The 26,384-nt window shown below is 39.4% G+C and overlaps 1 protein-coding gene across 1 annotated transcript in view; it reads left to right on the forward strand.

Moving 5' to 3' along the window:
• The window catches only part of LOC122791486 (vomeronasal type-2 receptor 26-like), a 184,457-nt gene extending 158,291 nt beyond the window's left edge, over window positions 1-26,166 (forward strand). The window contains exon 5 of the mRNA XM_044059229.1: window positions 26,159-26,166. Coding sequence (XP_043915164.1) covers window positions 26,159-26,166 — 8 coding nt within the window. The remainder of the gene's footprint in view (window positions 1-26,158) is intronic.
• Window positions 26,167-26,384: the final 218 nt, after the last annotated feature.

Consider the following 26,384-nt stretch of genomic DNA (forward strand, 5'->3'; position numbering starts at 1 on the left):
GCAAGCCCCACCTTGAACAAGGAAACTACTAACTTCTAGGATATACCTGCATTGTCAGCAAGCCCCATCTTGAACAAGGAAACTACTAACTTCTAGGATACACCTGCATTGTCGGCAAGCCCCACCTTGAACAAGGAAACTACTAACTTCCAGGATATACCTGCATTGTCGGCAAACCCCACCTTGAACAAGGAAACTACTAACTGCTACGATATACCTGCATTGTCGGCAAGCCCCACCTTGAACAAGGAAACTACTAACTTCTAGGATATACCTGCATTGTCAGCAAGCCCCACCTTGAACAAGGAAACTATTAACTTCTGGGATATACCTGCATTGTCGGCAAGCCCCACCTTGAACAAGGAAACTACTAACTTTTAGGATATTCCTGCATTGTCGGCAAGCCCCATCTTGAACAAGGAAACTACTAACTTCTAGGATACACCTGCATTGTCGGCAAGCCCCACCTTGAACAAGGAAACTACTAACTTCCAGGATATACCTGCATTGTCGGCAAGCCCCACCTTGAACAAGGAAACTACTAACTTCCAGGATATACCTGCATTGTCGGCAAGCCCCACCTTGAACAAGGAAACTACTAACTTCTAGGATATACCTGCATTGTCGGCAAGCCCCACCTTGAACAAGGAAACTACTAACTTCTAGGATATACCTGCATTGTCGGCAAGCCCCACCTTGAACAAGGAAACTACTAACTTCTAGGATATACCTGCATTGTCGGCAAGCCCCACCTTGAACAAGGAAACTACTAACTTCTAGGATATACCTGCATTGTCAGCAAGCCCCATCTTGAACAAGGAAACTACTAACTTCTAGGATACACCTGCATTGTCGGCAAGCCCCACCTTGAACAAGGAAACTACTAACTTCCAGGATATACCTGCATTGTCGGCAAACCCCACCTTGAACAAGGAAACTACTAACTGCTACGATATACCTGCATTGTCGGCAAGCCCCACCTTGAACAAGGAAACTACTAACTTCTAGGATATACCTGCATTGTCAGCAAGCCCCACCTTGAACAAGGAAACTATTAACTTCTGGGATATACCTGCATTGTCGGCAAGCCCCACCTTGAACAAGGAAACTACTAACTTTTAGGATATTCCTGCATTGTCGGCAAGCCCCATCTTGAACAAGGAAACTACTAACTTCTAGGATACACCTGCATTGTCGGCAAGCCCCACCTTGAACAAGGAAACTACTAACTTCCAGGATATACCTGCATTGTCGGCAAGCCCCACCTTGAACAAGGAAACTACTAACTTCCAGGATATACCTGCATTGTCGGCAAGCCCCACCTTGAACAAGGAAACTACTAACTTCTAGGATATACCTGCATTGTCGGCAAGCCCCACCTTGAACAAGGAAACTACTAACTTCTAGGATATACCTGCATTGTCGGCAAGCCCCACCTTGAACAAGGAAACTACTAACTTCTAGGATATACCTGCATTGTCGGCAAGCCCCACCTTGAACAAGGAAACTACTAACTTCCAGGATATACCTGCATTGTCGGCAAGCCCCACCTTGAACAAGGAAACTACTAACTTCCAGGATATACCTGCATTGTCGGCAAGCCCCACCTTGAACAAGGAAACTACTAACTTCTAAGATATACCTGCATTGTCAGCAAGCCCCACCTTGAACAAGGAAACTACTAACTTCCAGGATATACCTGCATTGTCGGCAAGCCCCACCTTGAACAAGGAAACTACTAACTTCTAGGATATACCTGCATTGTCGGCAAGCCCCACCTTGAACAAGGAAACTACTAACTCCTAGGATATACCTGCATTGTCGGCAAGCCCCACCTTGAACAAGAAAACTACTAACTTCCAGGATATACCTGCATTGTCGGCAAGCCCCACCTTGAACAAGGAAACTTCTAACTTCCAGGATATATCTGCATTGTCGGCAAGCCCCACATTTTTTTGCAGGGCAGCATTTTTTCTTCTTGCAATATTTTAAGAACAATAATTTTACAATCTTCTAAAATAATACAAAAACACATACTGTTTAAATAATTATACCAAATTAGACAGAGTGAAAACATTGGTTAAGAACAGATACAACTTTTATGAAAATTATTTAATATTTATAGAAATCTTAGCCAGTTTATAGAGAAACCAAAGCTAAGTTAGTCTAATACAAGGTGGAATTACAATATGCAGTGAGAGAGAAAAAAACAGGGTTATTGCATATTTAGAAAGCTAGTCAGGGGAGTGAAAATGAATGAAGTACGAAGTGAGTGAAGAAGGGAGAGTACGGATGAAGGTACGAACAGGTACTTGTTTATATTTAGGGATATACTTTACTATTTGGGGATATAGTTTATCCTGGGGTTGAGCAAGAACAAACGCAATTTAAACCTTGCCAATTTGCCTTTGAAAGGTCATAATCTAACCAAGTACTTTGCATCTGTGACACAAGCACCTCAAATATTATACTAACCCCGCAAAAATTCAGAATAGTTTTATTTTAAAGACTGCAGTGAGGGTACTGACCTGATGAATACAGGTAAAGAGTGCCAGGCCTTAGCAACATGGTATGAGTACAGACCATGCCCGTTGGATTTGATAAGTTTGTGGACAGAGAGGAGTTTTTTGTCATTGAATCATAATGACTGATTGGGAACTAAGCTGTGTAGAATCGTATTTACTGCTGGACAAGCAGATGGATGTTGGATGATTTTATAGATTGTAAGAATCTGTGTACATGTTAATTGATGAGGCAGTTCTAACAACTTAGCCATTTTAGTGCTATACAATGGTGGGTTCTGAAAGGGGTATTTGCTGCAAATGTAGCCATTTTATTATAACATTGTTCAAATGTTGATTTTTTTTGTGACACCTGTAGGTCAGTAAGGATTGGAGCACCATAAAGTCGTGAGGAGAAGATGGAAGTAGTGGCAAGTGTAGATTTAGTTATGTTGATGAAAACGTTTTTGACTCTGTAAAGTATCGCTAGTTTTGCTTTGAATTTTTTTTTATGCAATGTTGTATGTGCAGGTCAAATTTAAGATATTATCCACTGTTGTCCCTAATAATTTGCTACAAGTGGTTATATTATTAAGAGAGAGGATTTTGCATTTTGTTTTTTCATGAGAGGGATTTTGGGAAAAAAGTTTTATTTTTGTCGCACATAAGTTGTCAGTTACAAAGCCATGTTTTATTTATTTTATTTTTTTTTTTATTTATTTTACATTTGTTTACCAGGATAGTCTGACTGGATACATGTCCATTTTCAGCGGAGGCCCGGAGAGAAAAGCTCCACATAGACAAACTTACATAGATTACACAGAAGTTAGCAAACAGTTATAAAAACAAAGTGATTATATACAATGGCTTAGTAGTGTTCCCTAGTAGGGATTCACAATTCTCATGGACAGACACAATTAAAAGTAAGAGACATCAGATTGGAAGCAGAGCTTGGTGATGTAGTTACAAGTTATGATAATTAGAGAATATGCTTTCAGTTTATAACTTAATCAGGGTTGGAACATGGGCATAGCCAATTCACTTTGAGATACTGTCTGAGTTTGTTTTTTGAAGAGACTTTTGGAGGATTGTAGGGTTATATAGTTTGGCAATGAATTCCAGGTTTTAGCAAACAGGGATTCACCAGCAGAGGTATTAGCTTTGTGGGTTTGGACCAGTAGTTTATCGGCTGACCATAGGGATCTCAGGTTGCTATATGGCTTAATAATATTTTTAAGTGAGGGGGTATCCTCAGGGTGGTACAAATTTTATGCGCTATTAAGAGTTGACTGAATTAAATAAAGCTGGGCAGTTCAAGCCACTCTAGTTGTTTAAGGTTCTGGCAGTGGTGGGTTCTATAGGTGGAGCCAGTGGCAAATCTGGCAATATGATTGTAGCTATGGGACAGCTTAGCTAGTTCAGATTTGTTGAGCGTTGAGAGTACAGGCGAGGCATATAAAAGAGTAGAGAGTAGGTGTGATCGGGCAATTGCAGTCCTAGCCAGTGAGGTTAAAAATGCCTTGTTTCTATACAGTGATCCAAGCTTCTTATTGATGGTCTGTATGGTTTTGTTGACCTTTAGGTCAAATTTGAGATTATAGTCTTTGATAACCCCTAGCAGTTTGTTGTGATGATCTGGGGAAATAGTGGCACCATTGTTAGATATGACAGAGAATGAAAGTGTGCTAGATCTACTAGTGAGGGAGAAGAGTAGAAGTTTAGTTTTATTTGGGGTTCAGAAGTAGGCATTGGTTGGTGAGCCAGTTCTTGATAAATGTATTTTGGGTTAAGGTTTGCAGTTCAAATGGGGAGGTGGCTGAGCAGATCAGAGTGGAATCATCTGCATATTGAATGCAGGTAGCTTTAGGGATAGCAGTGTGAAGGTGGTTGATAAAAATAGAGAAGAATAGTGGATCTAGTATGGACCCTTGAGGGACACCAAGTGTGAGAGGTAGCTGGCTGGAGAGTTTGCCCTGCCAGAGTACCGCCTGTTGTCTACTAGTCAGGTAGGACTGGAACCACTGGATAGCGGGCTTGTTGAGGGAAATAGATTTTAGTGAAAGAATGAGAAGTTCATGGTTGACCATGGCAAAGGCTTTTGAGAGGTCAAGAAAGAGGGTGGAGGTTAGCCTATTGTCATTCCTGTTTTGGTTTATGGCAGTAGTAAAGGAAAGGAGGGCTGAGGTGGTGCTGTGGTATGGCCTGAAATCATGCTGGGTGTTGGATAGTAAGTTATTCTGTGTTAGGTATTGCATTAGTTGCTTGTGTACACATTTCTCTATTATTTTGGCTAGTGGGGAAAGCATGGCAATGGGTCTATAGTTGGATATGTCTGAGGAGCTACCACCTTTATGGAGTGGGATGACGTGAGATATTTTCCAGAGGGAGGGGATAGCATTGTCGGATAAGGTTCTGTTGATGAGGATAGATATGGGATATGCAATGGCATCTGCAGCTGTTTCTAGGTACTCTGCAGGGAGGAGGTCAGCAGCGAGGGTGGTAGGTTTTAGTTTTTTCAGAAGCGTTTTGATAAAACTAGTGGATATTGGTTGGAAGTTAAATTTGGGGTGATTATTGGGTAGGCATGTGGTTTAAGTTAGAGAGGGTTAGTTGGCTTGCTAGGGATTGGATTGTTTCAGTGGAAAAGTTATTGAAGGTGCTAGCTATGGTCTCTGGGGAATTATGGGTATAGTTAGCCGGGGTTGGGGTGGTGGAATGACCTGGATGACATAGTTGATTTAAGCCTGCCCAGAATGTTTGAGGGTTGCTATGATGTTTTTGTAGGATATTTTGGTAGAAGCTTTTTTTATCCAGTAAAATAGATTTTTTGTATCATTCCTGAGTTGACGATATTTTAGATGGTCAAGTGGGGCTTTAGTTGTTCTCCAGCTGGCCCAGGCTCTGTTTCTAGTTTTGATTTTAGCTTTGGTATCTTTTGTGAGCCATGGTGCTGTATTTGATCTAGTTTTTATTGTACGTGCTGGAGCATGGGAATCAAGGATACTTGGGAATTTAGTGTTAAAGTGATCTATGGCCTCCTCTAATGTTAGATTTTTTGGTTTTGACCAGTCAACTGCTTTTAATTCATTTTGGAATATAGCAGCATCAAAGTTTTTCCTGTTTCTAACTGTTTTATATTTGGGTTGGTGAGGGTTTCCTTCCTTTTGTTTTATGATATAGGTTAGACAATGGTTGTTGAGGTCATCAGGGAGAGTACCAGCTGTGTACAGTTGGGGTTGGTTATTAATTAGGATCCAGTCTAGGATACTTTCCCTGTTGGTTGGTTTGTTTATCCTAGTGGGAGAGGTTATGGTTTGTTTAAACCCAGATAAGTTTATATGGGTGGGGGGGGGGGTCGGAGGAGCAGGAGTGCCAGCCAGTGTTAAAGTCACCAAGAACTATGGTTTCTTGGGGATAGGTAGTGGATAACCAGTAAAGGATATCTTCTAGGGTATTTAGGTTGTTGCCTGGCTGAATGTATGCACAGACGATGTGCAAGTGCTTGTTTTGGTTAATCTGTAGCTTGGTTATGAGGAGTTCCGCATTATTGAATTGGGGAGGTTGAATGGTGTCTCTGTTAATTGTTAGAGTATTTTTATAAAGGACAACTATCCCATCTTCTTTTCTTGTAGCACGTTCTAACCAGTGAATATTGCATCCTGGAGTTAGTATCTCATTGTCAGTAATACTGAGTATAAGCCAGGTTTCCATAAGACACATAATGTCTGGGGAGTGGGTTGCTAGAAGGGCGTGTAAGTTAGGAATCGTATTGTTAATACTTCTAATATTTAGATTAAATGCTAGGAGGTAGCTTGACTGTGGGGGTTGTGGTAGGGGAGTGGAGGTTATTGGGTGTGAGTGGACCAGGGTTGGGATGAATGTCTCCATGTGTTATAAGGTTATAGTGACAGGATATTCTGAGCTTCAGGAGTTTGTTTATAAGTTTTATAAAGTCTTTGTCTTTAGGATTATGTTTTGTGGCTGTACAGGGGTGGTATTTTATAGAGGGTGGTATATTCGGTGTGCAGGGGAAGGTAAAGTGTTTGGTGGTATGTGTGAAGTTGTAGGTGTCGGTTTGACCATTTGGGTAGTGAATACCATGGTCAAGTGTTTGTTCATAGGCAGTGAGATGGTAAAATAGAAACAGTATAGGCATTAGGGTAATTAGTATGTTTTTGCTTGTTTGCATTTTGTTAGGGGGGGGCAAATTTTGATGGCTGACTGTGCTAACAGGGTGTGGAAGAATGGGAGAGAAGGAAATGGATTAGGGGGGGGTTGTTCAATGATGTGTGAGGTGCTGATTGGTACTTAGCAGGAGGGGAGTGGGAAGGGAGTGGCAAAGTCTAAATTTAGCGCTAGTGGGGGCAGGTGGAATTTGAGGGCAGGGAGGCAAGCGGACCAGGGCTAACACTGACTCTGAGAGTTACTTTGGGCTTTTGTTTTGTATGATTGTATGTGAGCAATGGTTTTGGCTGTACTTTAATTTGTTTTATTTTGCTTTTATTTTTGCACCAATTTTCAGGCTAATTTTAATAAGATCCTAGGGGTAAACTAGCAAATTTAGTCAATATGGAGGGAGCCAAATTACTGTGGGGACAGCCTAGAAGCAAAACTTTACCAAATTAAAAAGTAAATGCTTGAGACTGGAACACTGTGTGAGTGTAAGGCTGATTCAAAGTATTATAGCCCAATCTAGTGGCAATTGGCTGGATCCCTTCACTTTTGTTGTGCATACACCTTTAAGCCGCAACATTTTACAAAAACTAAATTGTAATTCATCTATCACAATAGAAAAGCTGGAGGGAGTCAGATTCTTGCTTCCCAGAGGTTTTACTTAGTTAAGATAACCAGCTTCAGTGGAGAAGGTAGAAGTTGCTTTATGCAGTTAATCCCAGGTGGGGGTGAGGGGTCACGCAGGAAAGAAACCTGTGCAAACTGAAAAATAAAGGTAAATAAGGCAGAATTAGTGCAAAGGTTACAAGAATGTGAAGTGGAGAGCATGCAAGGAATAGAGCTGGAGAGTAAAATTAATTATATTGCATACATTAAAATGTAAATTGATTATACTGCATACAGTATCAGCTCTAACAGCAGTAACATACAGCCTCTAAGTCCAGTGATAACAGCTGTATAATTCAGCAGTGAATACACACAGGATATAATGCACAAAGCAAAGTATGGCTGTTTTAGGACAATCATTCTGGAGTTATGTTATTCAGTATGAACTAACAGTAAAAGCAATTGTAAAGTCCAGCCTGTAAGTCTTGTAAGTACAGTAGCATGCCATATGAATGCTTACAAATGCAATCAGAACATGAATAACCTCTGCAAAACAGCAGGATGCCTGGCAGATATTCAACAATTAAAACCCTACCTTCATAAAACAAGATAAAAAAAACAAGCAGTTTGTAAGTTAGAACATTAGCTAGCTCTCAAAACATATAGGAGTTCTGAACAGCAGTTATAGCTCAGCAACATCAAATAACTCAGTAGTTAACAGCAATAACCAAATAAATCAGCAGCTAGCAGTAATAAGAGGACAGTAATGCAAATTAGCTGTAGTATACATGTGATACTGCTCAACTTAGTTGCTGTGCAGGCATAATGAACAGAGGGGTAGGGAAGGTACAACAGCTACAGGATGAAACAAATGTGAGTTAGGTAGTAGAGAGTTTGATTTGTTTTAGTGGCTGTTAATGCTTATTGAGTAACTTCTGGGAGATGTGCCAGGTTGCCAAATGTGCACAAGAGTGTGAAGACATCTGTGTATTGTATTAGGGAAGCCTGTTGTGTGGATGTGTGGATGGTATTGGTGATGTTAAGGAGGAGGGGACCAAGAACAAAGCCTTGTGGTACATTAGCAGTGACTGGGAGGTATGGGCAGAGGGTGAAGTGCCATTCTACTGTCTAATATCTTTTGGATAGGTGGCTTTTGAACCATAGAATGGTGGGTTGAGGTAGACTTAATGAGTGCATTTGAAGGAGACCTCTGACGTAAAAAACTGTGTCGAAGGTTTTAGACAAGTCCAAAAATAAGACTGAGACCAGTTTGCCATTGTTTCTAGCATTATTGACAGTATATATAAAGGTTAGAAGTTCAGAGTTAGTATGGGAGGGACAGAAGCCATATTGTTTGGTGGCTAGGAGTTCTTCCTTAAGGAGACAGTTTAGCAATTGTTTTTGAATGCATTTTTTCAACAATTTCATATATACGTTATGCTTGCTATAGGGCTAAAGTTAGTAATGTCTGTTGAATTCCCTACTTTGTATACAGGGATAATGTGTGATTATTTTCCAGAGAGACAGAATGAGTGTTTCCTGGATTGACCTATTTCTAAGGATTAAGACAAGATAGGCATTGCTGTTGGCTGCTATTCTAAGGTACTCATTTGGAAGATAATCAGCCGAAGTAGAGCGTGGTTTAAGTTTATATAAGAGTTGTTTTATGGAGGATGTAGGAACAGGTTTGAGGGTGAAAGTGGATGCGGAGATATATGGCTTTTTGGCAGGGTTGGGATTAAATGTTGGGGAAGTTATCCTATCTATGAAGTAAGAATTTAACTCTATTGCAGTTTCAAGTGGTGAGTTATATGGAGAGGAGTTAGGGTTAATTTTTTTTTTGGCTTGGATGTAAGATTTCCTTAATGGCTGGTCAGAATTTTTCAGGGTTCTGTTTACTGTTGTTCTGAATGTTGTTCTAATATATTTTTCTGACTTCATTTATTTGCTTCTAAGTATGATTGTGGAACATTCTGAAGTTTTTGAGATATTGTGGTGTTTCATATATTTGCCATTCTTTCCATGCTTTTTCTCTGTCCTGTATTAGGATTTTACTCTTTTTGGATAGCCAAATTGTATTATTTGTTTTTAGTGTCTTCCGTCTACGAGGTGCAAGTAATGAATATTTCTGAGTTAAAGTTGCCATGTTGTGTGCTGTTTTATAAATATGCTGTTTAAGAGAATGTGTGAGATGTTGGTTGTATAGATTGAGAGATGGTTGCTGAGAGATTCTGACATTGTAACTTTGGTGGTGAATTTACTAGGGTCTGATACTAGGATCTACTTCAATAAGGAATGTAATGTCTTGCTATAATGTGTTGGGCTAACTAGTTGTGTGAAACCACAGAAGTTCATGCTAGATAAAGGGGAGTTAGAGGTTATGTCTGAACACTTGATATTAACATCATCTAGTAGTTTTGTCCTGTTAAATAGTTATGGCTATCCAATGTAGCATATCTTCCACTGTAGCTGCATTGTCACCAGAAGAGATGGAAAGGACAGTAACACATATTTGTTTATTTTCAGGAATGCAATAAGAAACTCTGCTGCATTGAATTTTGGTATGGTTTATTATAGGGGAAATGTGGTAGTAGTTGGGGAAATATTAAAGCAATGCCACCTCCTTTCTTCTTTATACGGTCACTATGGAAGACATTATAGTCAATTAGTCAGGGATGTAATTCTGGACTCATTTATGCTGAGTTAGCCAAGTGAAGCATGTTCCATAGGAGGGGCAGTTTCTGGGCCACATATGTGTGTCTCCAGCATGTTCTGTTTATGTTATAGACAAAATTCAGCTCTCTAGACCTTGTATTTCTGGTACAATTTGACTTACAATTATGTAGGAGATTGAATGATGAGTGAATTTAATATGTCTAGATAGGTAGTATTGGTTTCCTGGGTCACAGAGGGAGACCTATAGATTGCATGGATATGGTCTGAGACCCTGTTTATGGTGACTTGCACATATATCAGTTCCAGTGGATGATACACTTTAGCTAGTCTGAATGTGAGGTTAGTTTTAAGATAGACTGAGACTCCTCCACCTTTAGTTCCCCTCCTGTGCAGTAGCTGCTCTAAAGGTGTAAATGTGCTGTCCATGACTTTAAACCATATCTCCATTACTGCACAGATGTCCACACTCTCCAATTAGAGGAAGGCTTGCAGGCAGTGGAGTTTTTTGTTAAGACTTCTAGTATTGAGCAGTACTAACTTCAGATATTCCTTCATAGGTTCAGTTAAGTCCATATGTGTATCAGTTTGGCATTGCCAAAAAGGCACTATGGGGGTGTAAAAAAGTCATTGCCAATATCCAAAAACTTAGAGGGAATAAGTGCAGACTACCTCTGGCAAAGCAGTGTGGTCTGTCACCCATGTCCTCCCAGGCAATTACATATTTTACTCTCTTGGACTGACCCCAGAAGCTTAGGCAATTGTTACAATCAATCATTTAATGTTGATAATGTGGCATTATTCTTATGGAAGGTAATATGCTGCTAAGTGCTAGGCTCATACCTGCCTGAGACACATAATCACAAGTTCGATCATATCTCACTTCCTACAGATTGCTGCTGAACCCCTAGCCTATCCAGTATCTATCCTGATCAACCGATCTATCTCTGAATCATATGTTCCAGCAATATGGAAAACATTCTATACATATCCTATACATAAAGGAAGTAATTCTTCTCATATATCTAACTTCAGACCAATTGCTATACTGTCTACCCTCTCCAAGATTCTTAAGAAATGCATTCACAAGCAGATAATGCAGTACCTTCTCCAATAGAACCTTCTAACACACACACAATATGGATTTTGTCCTAAACACAGTACTACAACTGCACTAATATCCTTCATCAATACTGTATCACTGGCCCATGACAACAATAAACTAGTTTCATGTCTGTTCCTTGACCTGTCCAAAGCCTTTGACACTGTCTCCCATCCCCTCATCCTAGACAAACTCTCTCATTTAAGATTCTCTCCTCCTACCATATCCTGGTTTTCTAGCTATCTCTCTAACCGCCAGCAAGCTGTTAAATGGCACTCTGCTCTATCCCCCTTCCAAGCAACCCAATGGGTGTCCCCCAAGTATCCATACTTGGGCCACTGCTCTTCAATATTTTCACCAACTTACTTTACACCTCTTGTCCCAACTCTACACTTGAACAGTATGCCAATGATTCAATGGTCATCACCATTGCTGACAATCCATTTGACCTCCACTCTACTACCCAATCATCTTTCAACACCAGCTGGTGAATCTGTGTATCCTGAGGCAATGTTACAACTGCCTCATGTACAGAGACAACCCTCTCCTCCTACCACAAAACACTAACATATGCAAGAGATGCAATTATACAGCCAAACTGGAAGCTAAGCTGTCTCCACCCAAGACTGGAACAGACAATCAAGAGGAGAAGGTTAACACTTGCACCACACCTCCAGCCACACACAGACCTACTAAAACAGCACTGGCAAAAAATACACATAAATACACAAAATCATACTCGGAGGCTCTAAATAAAACCTGCAAAAGCATCAGAGACCTCCAAAGCAGACACCCAAATAACCTGCACCTCCCGTCACAAACCAGATAATACATAAAACACAAAATCAGTGTGCCGCACAATCACAGCACTTAAGGTGAAATAACATACCTAACACACTAGTAATAGGTGACTCTATAGTCAGACACACTGACATCCCACTCACTAGGCTGGACAAGCAGAAAGTTACTGTTAGCTGCCTGTCAGGAGCCAGACTCCGCCACATAACACAAGCACTCAGGTCACTCCAGAACAAGTACAAATATGACTCTGTCATTGTTCATGTTGGTGTGAATGACTGAGATGTACCTCCCTGGGCTACATGAAAAGACATATGGAAGAGCTCTCTGATCATGTAGCTCAGGCTGGTATGACCCTGAACCTGAGTAGCATCCTGCTCTCACCAAGAATGATACCTCAGTATAAAGAAAAAATGATCAATTTCAACAATTGGCTAAGCTTCTGGTGTCATTCAAAGGGGATCCAGTGTCTGTCAGCCTGGGACGACATGCTCAACAAGCCGTGTTGCTTTACAAGAGACGGCTTCCACCTTTCACCCCTAGGCTTTAAAATACTGGCCAAGGCTCTTGCTGCCCTCATAGTGCCTTTTTTAGGCAAGGCTCAAAAGTCAAACCCACCTCCGTAAACAGCACAATTAACAAATAACTGAGGGTTATGCTATTCAATGCCAGGAGTTTAAATCTCAAAATGCATGCGCATATGGAGAACGTCGACATCTGTGCGGTAACTGAAACCTGGTTCAAGGCACCAGAGAGCACCCCAGCACTACCAGGCTACAACTCATACCACATGTTTCAGCCACACGGACCGAAACACATATTCATCAAGGATACCTACACCTCCAGGTTAGTGGCGCAGCATGATACCTCTGAGATCATCCATGTGCAACTAACATCCGGCAAATCTGCAATGCAAATTGTGGCTTACTACAGATCACCATCCATGACCCAGGACCACCATTCCACCTTTTTGGAGACACTGGAAAACATGAAGGTCCTACCGAAAACCCTGATATTGGGCGATTTCAATTACCCTACCATTAACTGGGAAAACTACTTGAGTACAAATTCCCAGGCCCAGCGCTTCCTGGAATTCATCAACTCAAATGCCCTGGATTAGCTGGTAAACTCCCCTACCAGAGGTGAAAACATATTGGACCTGGTCATCACCAACATGGGTGACAGGTGTTCCACACTGAAGGTCAACCTGTTACTGGTTACTTCAGACCATAAACTAATCACTCTAGATGTCCACACCCCCCACCACCCCCAACTAAGGAAACCACAGTAAAAAACTTTTCTAAAGCAAACTTCACCTTACTTAAGACAGAGGTGGTAAGATTCACAGCCCCCATGCTAAAGGATAATGCTACCCAAGATGCAGAAATCTTTACAAATGCACTCTATGAGCACCTACAAGGATGCATGGATCATGCCATCCCTAGCAAAACCAAGACTTACTCCTCTAAGAGAAGGAAACCAGTTTGGTGGACCCCTGCAATAAACAGGCTATACAATAGAAGGAGGAAACTAGTTCAGAAAAAAAAAGCAAATCCCAAGAAGGAAAGTCATCCCTGATCAGTATCAATAAGAAACTAAGGTCCCTCATGAAATCATCCAAGGCTAACTTCGAAAGAAAAATAGCCAATGATTCAAAAGATAACCACAAAGCCTTCTTTAGCTATGTTAAGAATCTAAGTGGCAACTTGCATATATGCACTGAACTAGTGCAAAATAGCACAAAATATACTGAACCTACTGATATTGCCAGCATCCTGGAAGATAGATTCAGTGCAAACTTCACCCCCCTCTCACCTCCAAAAGAGCCCACAACAATACCGGAAAAGTGTAGTGTCCCAAAAATCACAGATGCACAGGTGAAAACAGCCCTTTCAAAAGCCAAAAACACAGCATCAGTGGGACCAGATGGTGTCCCAGGCTGTGTCTTGCACGAACTACAGAACAAATTAACCCCCCCACCTAAGCACGCTCTTCAACCTCAGCCTCTCCACAGGCTACGTGCTCATAGAATGGCACACAGCAACAGTTATTCCTCTCCACAAAGGAGGGCCCACAACTGACCCTGGTAACTATCGCCCCATAAGCCTGACTAGCCTGGTCTGCAAGGCTATGGAGCACATCATCATGTAACTCATTAACAAAGACATTGGGAACCTCAAAACACCTGACCCGACCCAGTTCGGCTTTGTTAAGGGCAGATCATGCCTACTAAACCTGGTTAACTTCTTCGAGACAGTCACCAATGTCATAGATGAGGGAAAGGTGGTTCACACAGCCTCCCTTGACCTCGCCAAGGCTTTCGACACCATTCCCCACTCGGGTAGTACAGAAAAACTCACCAGCCTGAACATAAACCCCTATGTCACGAGATGGGTTGCCAACTGGCTTACAGACAGAACTCACACGGTAAGAATAGCAGGCTCCAGGTCCGACTCTAAACCAGTCACAAGTGGTGTCCCACAAGGCTCAGTCCTGGGACCCCTACTGTTCTGCATATACTTCTCAGAAGTACAGGCAAACACAGGAGGACTATGGCTAACCAAGTTCGCCAATGACTCAAAACTGGGAGCCATAATTGACTCTCCAGTTGACATAGACATCCTCCAAAAGGGCCTTACTTAGACAGACACCTGGTGTCAAAGTCATGGCCTCAAACTAAATGCCAAAAAATGCATAGTCATCCCATTTGGGAAAAACAAAACACCCACAAATTACCACATAGGTGGCAGCCCCCTTAATACAGAAGAGGTAATAAGAGATCTGGGGACCCAGGTAGATAGTAATCTCTCCTTTGACAATCATATTGCCAAAGTAGTTAGGAAATCCTTCTATGTGGCCCATCTAATTACTAAAGGGTTCACATCTAGAAATAAAGAGGTTATAGTGCCCCTCTAGTTGTCACTCATTAGACCCATCATAGAGTACAATGGCCCATTTGGGATGTACCTCACAAGACATTTCCAGCAGCTGGAAAGACCACAATAGTACCTCAGTAAGAGGATTACTGGCCTCAAACATATGTTCTATGCAGCCCGACTGAAAAAACTCCGGCTGTACTCAGAGGTGATCTCTGCCTGACTTACAAAGCCATGTCCAAAAACCTCACCATAGCAATAAATAGAACATGATGGAGGGATAGATTCAATTCACAGAGACTTCCCATGCTTTGGAACAAAATTCCAAATTACATCAGGCAGAGCCCCTCACTAACACTCTTCAAGAGAAACCTTGACGAGTGGATGGATAACAGAAAATAAACCCCTGGGATCACTTCATTGGCTCTGCTTGACAGAGGATCAGTTAATTAATCATTGGGGTGGCAAACGCCGACACACTCTGGCTAGGCTTATAAATGCCCTAGGACAGATAGCCTAGTACCTATATATGAACCTATGAACTACCTCCAGAAATTAGGTCCCTTGACCAAACCAAGCATTTCAAACTAGCCACTCGGAGATACCTAAAAAATAAATGGTCCTGCCACTGTAGTCATCCTCCCTGAAACTACCCTACCTTAGCTTCTGTTCCACCTCCCTCTATTCTCTTCCATTGACTAGCTTAATAAACATCTACCCCTCTGTCTCTATGTTTAACCACTTCTTCCCCTTACTATTCCTTTTGTACCTATACTGTATATAAAACCACTTAGGAATTATGAACACTGTATACCTTTCATGACATTGTACCTAAGTTTTTGCGGTATGATTTCTGACATTGTACCCTAATGTCTTCTGTATTTTATTGTAAATGTTATCTCTTTAACTATTTATTTATCTGCAAATGAAAATGTCTTAACTGATTGTAAGTAAAATGTAAATGCTCACTGCGGAGCTTTTCTCCTCGGGCCTCCACTGAAAAACAAGCTAATCGCTCAGCTGGACTAACCTAGTTAACAAACGTAAAATAAATAAATAAAAATAAATAAATAAATATGTAAAGTGAGGTATGTCTCAGGTCATTAACACCCACATTGTCTATGACAGAGTCATACTGATAACTGTGGTTCAATGACCTGAATGCCTGTGTGAATTGACAAATCCTAGGCCCAGAAAGGCAGCTAACCATGACTCTCTCCTTACTCATTCTGCTGAGGGGGACATTGGTGTACCGCACTATACAATCATCAATGAGCAGGAAATTTAGCCATGCATTGGTTTGCCTTAAGGGCTTATCAGTAGAGGTATTGGATAGATTATTACTATGTGGTGTATTAATGGAGTGTTTACATGGTGGCTGAGGACCCTTTCTTTGATTGTACTCTGCAGGAGGGCTTAGTCTTTTAGGAATGTTACCTGTAAGCACCTCAGCATAAGTAGTTTTATCTGTAGTGTCTTTGACCTGTTCAGTAGGAGCAGTGCAAGTGTCGCTGACAACCCCTATGGGATTAGTTTTGGTTGTATGAGAGAATTTTGTCTCCAGAATTAAAGTGCACTTACACATTTCACATACATTATCTGTTTGATTAAGAATACATGGGTTGTCAGTGAACATGGGGCAATTGCCACCATGCCTCAGAATGCCCATCTCAACCAGACTGGCCACAGAGAGTTGGGAAGTGTATATCGATGGCCACTGATCTACTAGGGAGGATTGAGGGAAATTTAAATACTGAATAGGTTAATAAGACAAGGAACTTGATGAGCAATGTTCAGCTATGCACAAACTAGATGCTCTAGTAGTGAAAAAAAAATGTCTAGCCAACATGCCACAAGAATGTAGACCACAAACCTTCCTAACGTAAAATAACTGGTTTGGAACCAAGGTGCTTAATCCAGAACAAAGACACTTAGAATAACAGGCACAATCAGCCTTCAACAACAATTCCCAGCTCAGAAAGGGTGGAGGATACCTTTTCCCCCACAAGAGTGTTGACTACAAACCTTCTTAATGTAAAATAACTGGTTTGGAGCTCAAGTACTTAAACCAGAAATAAGACACTTTTAGAATAACACACACAGTATGCCTTCAACCAGCAATTCCCAGGTCAGACGCGCATATGCTATCCTCTCCTGCAACAGGAGTGTAGATCATAAGCCTTCCTAAACTAAAATAACTGGTTTGGAAATAAAGTGCTTAAGTCAGAACTAAAACACTTAGAATAGCAGGTACAATAAGTCTTTCCCAGCAATTTCCAAGCTCAGAAGGGTGGTGGCTAGCTTCTCCTCCCAGAAAATTGTAGATCACAAACCTTTTTAATGTAAAATAATTGGCCTGGAGCCCAAATCAGAACTAAGCCACTTTTAGAATAACAGACACAATAAACCTTTACGTAGCAATTCTCATCTCAGAAGGGTGTAAGACATCTTGCCTGCCACAAGAGTATATACCAGAAGCCTTCCTTGTGTAAGATAACTAGTATGAAGCCCAAGTGCTTAAATCAAAACTAGGAGGCTTAGAATAAAAGTTACAATGTAATCAGGCTACTAGCAAGCAGTAATAAATACAGCAGATTAAATGCAACTGAACACTTTAACAAAGTGCAGCAAAAATCTAAGTAAACACAAATACAGTAAAAACAATGGGATGCAGTGCATTTTTTAAGTGGGAAGGTAGGAACCAGAAGATAATTCAAGTTTAAGTGACTAAGGGGGAGAGGATGGCCTTCTCCACTGATCTCTCAATGTTCAGTAGAATGAGCTGATGAGATGGGATTTGGGGGAGTGTCCAAAATCAGATCTGTTGTAGGAGTGGCCATCTCAAAATACACCTAGTTTAAAAGTACAACAATAGCAGAGTAGGTGGGTAGGGAAAAAAAAACAAATGCAGACAGAGATCAGCAATAGTCAGGCAGAGAACAGGAAGTCAAAAAGTACTACAGCTAAATAAATATGCCGCTAAATATTTGTAGTTAAATGAGAAATGCTATTTCTCAGCTATTTTCACTAATTAGCTGGATGTTCTTCACTGTCTGCAAAGGAATTCTTTTTCTGACCCTAGCTAAAAGAGCTATTAAAACTCCAAAAAGAACAAAAAACTTAAAACAAAATAAAATGCAATATAAGAAGATAATAAAATAGAAGTAAACAACCCTTAACTGAATAAATTCAATCCAGAGTCAAATTCAGACAGAAATCAGCAATAGGCTGCAAGCCAGGAAAGTAAACTACAAGACAGGAAAGTGCACTATTTGTCTTGTTTTTCATTGGAAACAACAGCAAAAACAGATTTAATGGCAATAAATGAATGTATGCTTAACTACAGTGCTAATAATCTCTTAGCAATCCAATTTCAAATTACATCATGCTATATGTTTGATGAGCTGTTTGCTGTGAGGCCTGTAAAGTCAAACACACTACAGGAGCTCCTACATCTGGGAATCTTTTTGGAACATGTTAAAAACTGCAGAAAACTGTCAAACTGGATGATATTAGGACATGGGAAGAGCATTAAAAGGTAAAGATCAAGAAAAAGAGTCTGTAGAACAGAATTAAGGTCAGACTAAAAACAAATCAGCACAGCCCTGAACTTTCTTCCATGCTGCTGACAAATGCATGTTCACTAGAGAGCAAGATGGAACACTTAAGGATGGATCCTTCCATACAAACTAAGGTGAGAAGTAGCTGTTTACTTGTGTTCACTGAAACTTGGCTGAACTCCATTATAAATGATAGTACAATATATGTAGAGGGGATGTCATTATTTTGTGATGATATAATTCAATCTCTGGGTGGCAAATCAAGTGAAGGAGGTGTGTGTGTGTGTGTGTGTGTGTGTGTGTGTGTGTGTGTGTGTGTGTGTGTGTGTGTGTGTGTGTGTGTGTGCGTGTGTGTGTGTCAACAACAGCTGGCGTATAAACTGTGAAATAATTGCCTCTCATTGCTCAGAGAACTTCAAGTTCATGTCAGTGAAATGCAGGCCCTTCTACTTACCTAGGGAGTTTAATGGAGTGAGCTTAATAGCTGTCTACATTCGTCCTAGTGCTAATACCAACGAAGCATTAAACATTCTGTATTTGTCCATAAATGACCTACAGAATAAGAACTCAGAGTTTGCTCATATAATTGCAGGTGATTTAAATCAGGGTGACTTGAAATATGTATTACCCCACTAGGATTAGGATGTGAACTTTGTAACAAGAGGGGAGAACACTCTGGATAAGTTGTACACAAACATAAAAGTGACATGCAAAGCAGTACCTTATCCACACCTGGGCAACTCAGACCATCTAGCCATCATGCTGTTTCCTGCATATAAACCATTGCTAAAAAGGGGTAAACCAACAACCAAACAAGTAAGAATATGGCCTGAATGAGCAGTATTGACACTGCAGAACTGCTTCAAATGCATGGACTGGTTGGTGTTAAGAGAGGTAGCTGAGAAGAACCAACATATAAACCTGGAGGAGTATACAGAATCAGTGATGACCTACATTTCAAAATGTGTTGATGATGTAACAGTCATCAAAAGCATCACCATATGTGTAAACCAGAGACCCTGGCTGTCTGGTAAAGTTTGCAAGGTCTTAAAGGCACAAAATGCTTCATTTAAATCAAAAAACAAGAATGCCCTAAGAGAGGACAGAGCAAATCATAATAGAGGTATAAAAAAGGCAAAGATGACCTATGGACATAAAATTCAGGGACACTTCTCTGACCAAAGGGATTCCAAATGTCTCTGGCAAGGCATATAAGCAATAACAGACTGCAGGCCTGCATTCTTCCCATGTGATGACAACACAGAATTAGTGAATAAACTAAACACCTACTTCAACAGATTCAACATGGATAACAACACTGTGGCAAGTAAGCTCCCTCTCAAACAAGATGAAGAGGTGATATGTCTCAGCACATCTGATGTTCTGAAAAACCCGAGGAGATTAAGTCTAATAAAAGCAGCTGATCCTGATAACATTATGGGAAAGGTTCTTAGAGAATGTGGTACTGAACTGTCCACTGCACTAACTAATATTTTTAATATATCCTGCATCTAGCCATTGTACCTAAGTGCATCAAAAATATGACAGCCATCCCCTTACCCAAGAAATCTCAGGTAACAAGTCTAAATGATTACTGACCAGTTGCTTTTACATCTACCATAATGAAATGTTTTGGATGGCTAATCAAGAATAATTTCTCTTTAAATCTACCTGCAACACTGGATACATTATGGTTTGCTAAAGGATGTAACCACTGCATGGCTGATGCTATAGCTATAGCACTTCATGAATCCTTGACCCATTTGGAGAACAAGAATTGCTATGCCAGATTGCTGCTCATTGATTTTAGTTCCACCTTCAACACTTTCATCCCCCCAGAATCTGATAACGAAACTGATCCAGTTTGGCATCAACACCCCACTATGTAATCGGATACTGGACTTTCTCATAAACAGACCCCCAGAAGGTATGTGTGGGAAATAAAAGTTCAAACAGTATCACATTGAGCACAGGTGTCCCACAAGGCTGCATCCTGAGTCCTCTACTATTCACCTTACTGATACATGACTGCATATCCAAGCATGAATCCAACAAAATCATCAAGCCTACAGGGAAGAAAGAAGTGAAGCATCTGATAGGCTGATGTGATAGCAACAATTTGACCTTACATGTAAGCAAGACCAACAAATTAATAGTGGACACAGGAGGTACTTCAACCTCTGGAGATTAAGGGGGTGGCAATGGAACGAGTCAAAATTACCAATTTCCTGGGGGTGCATATCTCTGATGACTTTTGCTGGATGACTCACATTAACCACATAGTGAAGAAGACGCAACAACATCTGCACTTTCTATGGAAACTGAGGAAGGCAAACCTGGCTCAGACCATCCTCAAAGCCTTCTATAGAGGCACAGTCGAGAGTATCCTCACTAATAACATCATTGTATGATATGGAAATTGCAAAGCATCTAACTGCAAGGCTCTCCAGAGGATAGTGAAGGCAGCAGAAAAAAAATATTGGTTCCTCGGTCCCATCCATGGATAATAAAATATTTCAGATTCTGAAAGAGTTGTTTTCAGTGTAAGTGACTTACTACTCCTGTAAATTACACAAGAGTAAGTCACTTACACTGACAGCAAGTCTTTTAAATTGGACCCTATATTTCTGTTTATTTCTGTTTTTGTTAGCTGTTTTAAAATTATTCATTTAGGCAGAATCATTTTTTAATTCATGCCTGAGTACTCAGTGACTGGAATATTCCAAATAGTTCATAGTTTCTGTCCTTCCTTTATAATGGTGATAGATGAAAAAAGTTTCTTCAGGTCAGTGCATCTATGGAAAAATACTGACATAAAATTATTACTTCTAAAAACAAACTGCATGTAGGGCATTAATGGGAAATTTAAGCATCTTGGTAACTTTAACTTTCACTGGTTGGTAGCAGACAACAAAAATAATATTCTACAGCACTTGGAGAAGCCAGAGAACTTATTTCAAAAGAATTGTGGTAGCAGGTCCCAACAGTGGGATTTCTTTTTCAACACTTATGGAACAGATATAAATATCCACAATGATTCAAAAAGAATGTACAGTCTGCTGTCAAGATGGCAGACTGGAGTTCATTATCATATTATTGCAATGAGGAATTTGGTGCTGTATAAGCTTCTACATGTGGGAGGTTGAAAGCATCTACAGGAAGAGGTGGGACAGGGTCGGTGTAATAGCAGATTTCCCTGCTCTGTTTCAGATTATGGTGTCAGTTGACATTTTCCTGCCCTTTTTTTACTTTTAAAGCACTACTGTTTTGCTTATTTAGTTATGTATCCTAAACAATTTAGCAGCATAAGAGGATAATTAAAGTGCTGACAACCACAGTGCCATGGGATTGTATGCGGCTGGATTCTCATGAGTTACCTCAATGGACTCCATTCCTCACTATTTTGTGAATGGCTTGCATTTAGTGAGGGATTACTTGCATATTTACTACATGCACGTAGAACAATGTTTACCCAATAGGATAAGGCAGTGCACAAAATGTCTTATGCTATTGTATAGCTACTTTTCTGAATCACAACAAGCTTTGTTACTTCAGATTAGGGTGTACCAGGACTGCTCCACTACAAAAACTATCTAAGGGTTTTTTCAGAAAAGATAAAAGTCTTAAAATATTACTCTAAAAATAACATGACTTGAAATATTTTTAAATGGTGCATTTTACCTCTAAATCAGAAATTAAATCTTCAGACTATGCAGATCCACATTGCTATATGAACAACTAGTCTGTGAAACATTAGTTTCAAATAAAGCTATAAACAGGTAAAAAACAAACAATCTAATTTGTGTACCAAGTTCATAGTAAGCAATTAAAAACAGACAGATTAAAAAGTCAAGCCAAAAAACTGTATTGCAGCTGAAGCTGTTAACCCAGTTGTGTGCTCATTCTGCAGAAAGTACATAGAGGCATAATTCCTCAGAACCAACACCAAGCTTAAGCAAACTCAGTAGTCACAAAAGCAAAGGATTATGTTAACACTATATTTTCTATATAAACATTTTCAACAACAACCATATTCTGTAAGTCTACTATGTTATTATCTGTACTGTGCAAATTTATATTATTTCCATTGCTAGCAACAGCATAAATAAACCAAACTCATTTGTATATTCTGCTTCCTTACTAACTCAGTTTATATGGATTATTTATTTTAAACAGATAAATATTCAAATACAGCAGCTTGGTAGAACAATATCAGAAATTCTAGACATGTTAGATGAGGTACAACTCACTGGTGGATTTACTGGGAAGAGGGCTATGTGAAATAAAACTACCCTGTTAGCAACCCAACAAAGTATTCCAATTTCACCTTTGTTCTCCCTTTCATAGCCTAGCAATCCAGAGCAGTTTTACCTTTGGAAAACAGTGTGTCCTGTTTTGGGATGCTCAGCATGATGATACAATTTACTCTTCAATTATCCGAGCAGTCCTGAGGACTCATTTACTACAAGTTGCAACATACGGAGCTAATTGCTCCAGAATTAGACTAGTATAAACCAGATCTGATTCTCCCACTGAAGCCAAGATTATCTGAGCTAAATGACTTTTGTATCATTTGCTTAATACTTACTACTGTAATACTGACCAAATTTTGAATTTAATTGCTGGGTTTTTTTGTTTGTTTGTTTGTCTTCTGGTGACAGAAGACTAACCAGAGTAGTTCTAGGCTTATGCTTGCTACTGATGTGAAATTTTACTGTGTCAACATTTATTAGAGTGCTCTAATGAGCTTTCTGTTGCTATTTTCCATTGTTATAAATAAGGGATTTTAGCTACATGTGGCTACATGCTTCAGCCCCCTGCCTCACCTCACTCAAGCCTACAGACCCTAACCCTAAGCCTACCCCTGCCCTAATGCCAGTCCTGTACATTACCTAATGAAAAAACATTTCTCCAAGAGTATCAATATTCAGACACACCCCATATAGTACATGCATGAGTGGCAATTAATCTATCCACTTATTTAGCCCTTATTCTAAACCTAACCTGTAAAAACTCACATATACACTCCCACCTCTAAATCTAGGTACACGAATATGGGTGGGGGATTTTAATATTGTAATGCATAATTAGAACCTCAATGAGAAACTCATAGTTTTTGACTCCCATGAGTAGAAAAGCACATTAAAATTCTGGTAGACCTTTTAAGACTTGATGTGTTTTTTTCAGGAAATCCAGGAGTTTGATGATATACCTTTTATTCAAAGGTGTAGAAGAGATTTTTCAGAAAAGCTAAAGTCATAATTTTCAGAGCTTCTCCTGTGAAGGAGTTTATCCTGGGAAAACCAAGAGGTAGCTGAACACAAGAATTTATTAACATTTAAAGAATAGCAAACATGAAATTAATAATGCCTTATGTAAACATTCAGTAAAGTGGGTTGACTTTAAAAGAATTGATTCTTTGTGGTAAAGTTGGTTAAGAAATCACCCAAAGAAGGGACTTGGAAAAGCACTTTAGAATATAAAGAACTGTGGTGGCAACATTTATTAAACATATCAGTCTTTCCAGGTATTAATGATTTTATTTGTATTGGTAGAGCTTTAAAATTAAGTGCAACAAAAATATAGATAAATAAATGGATATTTGTTTCTTACCAATTTTGATGAGCTCAATTGATATGATATAAATAGCTTATAGTTATGACTTTATAAGTTTTTGAATATGATTGCATTGATTTGTTTATTTTAAAATATGTGTAATTAAATAAATACTCAGCTGATGGCGTGCATTATGGTCATATAACCTTATGTTTTAAGAAGATGGTTTGTCAGGCTTTCAACTTTTCTGAAGAAGTCTCACTTGTGATTGACAACAGATGAAAGTGCTTAATAATATTGTTTTAATAAAGCTTGTTTACAGTTGGTTAGACATGATGCTAGGGTGATTTTTATTTGTTGACGTTTATTAGTCAATGTTCATGCTAGTTCTGTGGTATTGAACAATTGTTTTTTGTGGTTTACTGTTATTTTTACATATGTTGTGTAGAATTAAGCAGTTTAAATACCCAGGTTCTACTTTAGCAACAACACTATTTATGTATTTATTTACTTACTATGTCACTTTTGAACAACTTCATATCCAATCTGGGGAAAATAAATAGTGACACAATGATTACACAAAAATATACAAGTACAACAAATTAAAGTGCATATATACAAAACACAAATGTTGCATTTTGTACAATGGCATGAGAGATATCCAGGAGACTGAATTAACTGAGGCAGCAAGTATTCAGTGTTTGATATAAAATGATAGAGACAGTAGAGGAGATAGACTGGCAGGAAATAGAGGAATGGTTTAGATTATATGACCTGGTGCAATACAAACACATTTTATTTGGTTACTTACACGAGATTATATTAGTGTTCAGAATTTAGAATATGAAGAGGTTTCTTTAAGTAAGGGAGGTAGGAATTTCCATATTTTGGGGCCAAGAATCGAGAAAGTATGGTGTGAGGTACTGAGTTTAGAATGAGGGGTTTGCAGAAGAGGACCAGATTGGCAAAGGTGTCTGAGGTGGTATGTCCGGGAATGTCCTTTTAGTATTGGAAGAAAAGATTGTTCATGAAGAAGTTTGAACAATTGAAAAATTAAGAGCAGATCTGTTCTTTGCCTCACTGCAAGCCAGCATGCTTTTTCTAAAGTAATGTGATAATGTTCATTTTCGGGGGAATTAGTGATAAACCTGCAGATTTTGTTTGCAATAGTCCCCATAGAAGAAAAGCTTTTGACTGTGGCCGCTGCAACAACTAGTAGTCTGAACTCTAGTTGAGACAGGAGGGTACCTTTCTCTTTTACTGATCTGGCTGAGTAAGAGAGAAAGGGGGGATTTTCTGTGTCCATGACATAAGGGGATTAAAATTTTTATTTGTGCTATTCTAATGTAAGTTGAAGTTAAGAGAGGGGTCTATTTAAAGCCAAAGATAATTGAATGATGGAACCTGTTCTAAAGGAGAGTTATTGTTGCCATAAAGTGTGCAGGAGTTTGGGGAACTGTATACCTCCTGTCTGGTGCAGAAAAACATAGTTTTGTTTTTTAACACCAAATGATGCACCAGGAGGACTCCAATGAGTAGTTTTTAGTGTAGTCAAAATTTAATATTTTCTATTCGTCCAACAGACTTCTTCAGAAACTAAACTAAGGTTTAGTAAACTAGAAGTCTGTTGGACAAATAGTGAATATTACATTTTTGATTATGCTAAAAACTACTTATTGGAGTCCTCCTGGTGCATTATTTGGTGTTTTTTCTTCTTGGTTTTGTCTTTGCACCTTTGCCTAGTACAGCTGTGTTTTTTAGTATAGTTTTGTTTTTTTATGTGTTATCAATATAGATGATTATGTTCGGTTTGCCAGTCATAAGAAGCTTATTATGTGTTCAAGATATGGATGCCAAGAAATTCACAAGAGGTGAATCTTGGCATCTATATTGAGAAAACATAATAAGATTTTATGACTGGTGAGATGATCACAATAATTTGTAGTGCATGGAGCTTTATCTGCTCTATGTACTACTAGTTAAAATGGAAAAAATTGCTAAGTGTCTTCCTGGCTTTCAAAGCCAAAAAACACGTTCAGAATTGTCAGAGAGGTAGTGTAATGTAGTCCATTGCATTTACACTTACCTCCATACCTTTTCTGTCTAGATTTTCACAGGAAATCCATATTATTGCTTCATATTTTTGGTCTGCTCCTCATAAAATATGTGATTTTCTGACAAACCACTAAGGCCTGAACTAGCTAAATAATGACATACATTTGAGTTTCAGTGTTTTCATTCTTCAGATTATGCAGACAAACACACATTTTGTTATTTTAGCAACTCTCTTAATGTTTTTTTTTGTTTTTACAGGAAGTTAGAGACATGTTAATGGTATGTACAGCAGGCAGAACAAATGTTTTGTTTAGCTGCTGTCATTTGCGTTAGTACAGGCATATTCTATTGCCTAGCATGGGACCTGATCTTAACAACATAAGTAGGGGTACTTAATACTTGTTGATGCCAAGTCACATGCCATTCTGGTGCTTAACTGTTCTATCTTTTTCCAAATATCTGAGTATAATCAGCATGCTCCATG

This window comes from Protopterus annectens, chromosome 17.part0, assembly GCF_019279795.1.
Source record: "Protopterus annectens isolate FY-2018-M chromosome 17.part0, PAN1.0, whole genome shotgun sequence".
NCBI classification, from domain to species: Eukaryota; Metazoa; Chordata; order Ceratodontiformes; family Protopteridae; genus Protopterus; species Protopterus annectens.